Genomic DNA, 4,583 nt, shown 5'->3' on the forward strand with positions numbered 1-4,583 from the left:
CAACAGTGTTGGGACGAACTTTCAGAACAATAATTGATTTCCATTGTAGAGAGAACGGCGTGCGTTGAGACGAAAGTTTAAATTAAATTTAGTTCAACAAGAAGATTCCATGATTCTTTGTTTTTAAAGTCTCCTATTGTTTATTTGTGCTCTGCTTTAATTTCAGAATCACTGAGGCATTTAATCATGTAAATCTAAGTAGCAGCCGATAGTGTATGTGCATATGTATATGTAGGTAGATATGAATCACACACCGGGGCACGGAACAGCTAAACTGTGCGTTCAGAGAAACATTTCCCATTAGGTGTGACGTGAAAAAGGTCAGAGAACAGAGAACACTGTACAGACACCAAATTTCTTTTATAGAATTTTTAAATCTAAAACATGTTTAATAATAAAATAGCACAAAAATACTCTACATATTCTCTTAGCAGAATGAAAATAAAATAGATTTAAGCATTCATTAGACTAATGTTTGAAACACACACACACATACACACCTGAAAGCATATACTAACCTTTATTGGAGAACCCTTACTCCTTACTACTGACACCTGATTAGGATTGTTATATTTGACAGGACAGAAATGTAAATCCTGAAAACCCTGTTTTTGGTTCTGGTTGATCGAAGGCACAAAAACATTCATCTCTTTCTCAACATATTGTGCTAACACAAATATACAGGCTATACTGGAAAAAATAAATAAATAAAAGAAAACTGTAAAAATATGAACTTAAGCATGCAATTAAATAACATTACAATACACCATTAGTCTTACAAAAACCTGAGGAATTAGAATGGCAGTCACTACAGCGCGTACCTTCACCATGCACATTTTATGAACAACCGCTGTTCAGAACCGGTTTCACATGGACTTTTAGGTCACTGTCAGCCCAACCCTTGTCAAGATGTTAATTATTGTTGCAGCTGTATGGTACTTACATTACACACATCATAAAAACTGGTAGAAAAACAGTTCAAACCTTTTGCCATGACACAAGTAAGAAGGTCGTGCCTGCACTCACAGCCTAAGTGCAGGTCAACAAGCACAGTCATCACAGTTAAGTGGCAGTTTTATGCTGCTAAAGTCATTTATTTTGGTGACCACATCGCAGCTTGGGATCATGTATTCTCTTCCACATAAGATACATTTGAGGTGGAAGGAATCTGTGTACCAATAAAATGTCTTTATAATAGCAAGGGTTATACTCATCTAGTTTGCTGGAGGGGATGTACAGTCCTGCGGTCTTCACACCCATATGGGAAGAAGGACCTAGTCCTGCCTTAGCCAGACAAATCCCCATATAAACATCGTCAATGGGAAGAATGGTAGTGGACTGGGACATATTGTATATGACCATAGCTGTATGGCCAGACAGCAGGAAGCCCCCGCCACCACAGTAGGGGGGGTATGAATCTGACTCTTGTACCTGTACTGGGATAAAATACTTGCTGCCTGATGATCTAATGGGCCCGACATTCTGGATCAAATGGCCGGTAAAGAGGTGCTTGCTTCCATTATTGTCCTCGAGGCTTTGGAGATACTCGATCATGCTGTCTGTGTTGGCAAAAACATCATCATCACCGTTTAGCAGGAAGCGAGCTTTGGGACAGTTTCTTTCCATCCATTCCAGGAAGAGTATTTGCTTCAAGGTGAGGTTGTAGAAGGTGTCGCTAAAGTCCCATTGGAGGATGTCGCTGTACTCACGTTGCTCCAGTTCAAGTAGTTTGTTCAGTCTTTCTTTCTCAAAACCAGAATTCATCGTTCCTGAGATGAAGATCCTCCGGATCCACACACCATTGTGTAGCCTCTCTTGAGCCCAGGTTTTGCGCAGCACCTCTCGGCGGTCATAGTTCGTGGGGGAGCTTTTGATGACCAGTAGAAGGAAGACTTCTGCTGATTTATCAGCTCCTCCACATTTGTCAGGAAAATCCAGTAGCATGGGAAAATGGCGACAGTGACGATAGTAGAGAAAATCTTTTACATTACCAGGAAGAGAGCTGAAGCCTGGGATGCTGTCAGCTGAAATATTTTGTTGACATTTTGGCCAGGAGTATAGATTGGACTTCTTTTTGGTGCGTTGCCTTGTTTGACGGTTCTCCTCTTTCACATCTGTCTGGAGGTTGATGGGTTTGGTCTCAATAAAATCTTTATAGAGATGGAGGACCAACAACAAAAATATTGTTACCAAGAATATTATTATTTTGTTGTTTTTCATGCTTGAGACCCTGCAATGGAAAAATAAAACACAGCTTTATTAACAACACATCTCAGTCACACATAAAATAATTGATAATATCTATTATAAATTAATTGTTCAGGTAAATTAATTAAGGATAAGGACAATCAAATCCATATCAGTCTGCTAACAAATTTCACTTTGGGCCATGAATGTTCAAGATGTTTTCCTACATTAATGTTTCAAATTTTCCTATAAAAACTGAATGGGACACACACACACGCATGAACACACACACACACACACATATTCCAAAACTCCTTTGTGTTTTAATTTCTATTTCATCTTGGACACTTTTAAGGCCAGTGTTGTGCATGAAGGTACTAAAAAAGTCAGACAAAAGACCTGCACACTGCAGCATCCAGCAATTTTAATAAAGCAATGTTTCGATCTACCAGAGATCTTCGTCAGCCACTGTCAAATCACCATCACAAACTTAGAACAGGCATTATGTAAACACAAACTCATGCATCACTCAGGAGATTGTGATCTACATGATCGAGAGTCAAACTGCTCTCAGGCTGGACCAGTCAGAGCAGAATCACTGATGAACGTGTTTGTGTGAGACTGTCCTCCTGTGGAAAACTAGCCCACAGGTCGTTTGTTCAGCAGCTTATTACGACCCGTAGTTAAATTTTGTTGTTAGGCAACATCTAGTGGTCGTAGTAATTGTGACAGGAGCAAAGGGAAAAGTGCGATGATGTAGTATGAAGAGCAACAAAGTCCGGAGGACGTTGGGGTGGATGTTTGGGTCAACAAAACAGTTTTTGTGCCTAAACCTAACCAAGCCATGACCGTTAATACAGTAACCACGGCAACGTTGGGTACACCGCTCTCGGTACGTTTCGCGTGTTTAATATGGTAACCATAACAACCGAGGTACGGTACGCATGCCGCCGTAGGAGCGCTATTTCAGGAGACACTCCTATGGGACGTATCAGAGGGTTGGAAAAATGACCTATATGATTGTTTAGGTTGAGGGATTTGTTGGTTTGTGTCTATAACTTGCCTGTTCTGCCTGTTCTAAACGAAACGTTGCTTTATTAAAAATGCTGGGAGCTATTGTGGGACGTGGAAACTTAAACAATTTCATCATTCATTTGGGGTCTGTCTCAATCTAGTATTCACTCTGATTTAGCTCTGTCTGTTTTTGGTCTTTTGGTCTTGAGAATGAATCAAAACAGTAACGTTGTGGGCCGGCCGGCTAAACAATGAGCTGGAACTTCTGTAGACTATAAAACTCGGTAAAGCCAAGGGTGGTTTAAGAGTCAGGTGAAACTTCCCCTGTAGGTTAATCATTACTAGTGCCCCCTTTCAAAATGTCTCACTTTGCTTTAAGCAAATGAAAATGAGCAATGTTTATTTAACCAATCACAATTTTTTTTTTTTAAAGATAATGGGACTAAATGTGTGCTAATATAACTGTTGAGCTTCGCATCCTTGCTTGCGTTGAACTTCAGGAAGAACTTCAGGTTCTCCTGTGCTGCTTTCTGTAACAGTACTCTTACACTTGTCAAATTTGCTGTTGGGGAGAAAGTTTCACCATAATCAATCCCCATCTTCTGACTGTAACCCTTTGCCACAAATCTTGCTTTGCACTTGTCTTTACCTTCAATGTCAGTCTTTACAGAATAAACCCATTTACCCCCCACTGTTTTCTTGCCCTTTGGCAGAGTAGTCAGAGTAAATGCGTTGTTTTCCTTTAATGACTGGATTTCTTCATCCATTGCTTTAGTCCACTGTTTTGAGTTAACTGACTCCATAGCTTCTTTAAATGTATGTGGGACACCACACATTGCTCTATAACAGTAATCAATAGTAGTATGAATCCCATCCCTATCACTGTTACTAGTTACAAAGTCCTTTAAGTGACCTGGTGTCTTCCTCTCTCTTGTAGGATACCTCCCGCTGGCAGTTTCACTACTTGTCTCACTTGACTCTTCTTGGTTAAACTCACTTGATGTACTACCTTGTGAATTTTTGTCTTTTACCCTTGTTTCCTGAGATTTCTCAGTGTTCTTATAAACCTCTTGTGTTGCTCTATCAGTCCCTGTCTGTCTCACTCTGTCATCTTCATCATTATTTGGTTCTATCTCTACTGTCTGTGTTTGCTTTTCCACATTTACCTTGTTCACAAATTTCACAAGTCTGTGTTTCTGCTAGGGTTGTCACGATACCAAATTTCTGTTTCGATACCGATACCAATATGTATTTCGATACTTTTTGTAAAAAATATTTCATTATATTATGTATTGCCTTAATGGGTTATTTAAATATTTAAAGAATGTAATTTAATTTTTAAAAATATATTTTTTAATGTATTTATTAACCATGGACATGTT

At 39.3% G+C, this 4,583-nt stretch overlaps 1 protein-coding gene across 1 annotated transcript in view; it reads right to left on the reverse strand.

Annotated features, from left to right (window-relative positions):
* Positions 1-354: 354 nt before the first annotated feature.
* LOC111669970 (N-acetyllactosaminide beta-1,3-N-acetylglucosaminyltransferase 3) overlaps positions 355-4,583 on the reverse strand; it is an 11,288-nt gene continuing 7,059 nt past the window's right edge. The window contains exon 2 of the mRNA XM_023426487.2: positions 355-2,230. Within this exon, the coding sequence (XP_023282255.1) occupies positions 1,090-2,230 (1,141 nt within the window). The 3' untranslated portion in view covers positions 355-1,089. The remainder of the gene's footprint in view (positions 2,231-4,583) is intronic.

Source organism: Seriola lalandi, unplaced genomic scaffold (assembly GCF_002814215.2).
Source record: "Seriola lalandi dorsalis isolate HSWRI2012SDOR001 ecotype SW California unplaced genomic scaffold, Sedor1 jcf7180002054829, whole genome shotgun sequence".
Lineage (NCBI taxonomy): Eukaryota > Metazoa > Chordata > Actinopteri > Carangiformes > Carangidae > Seriola > Seriola lalandi.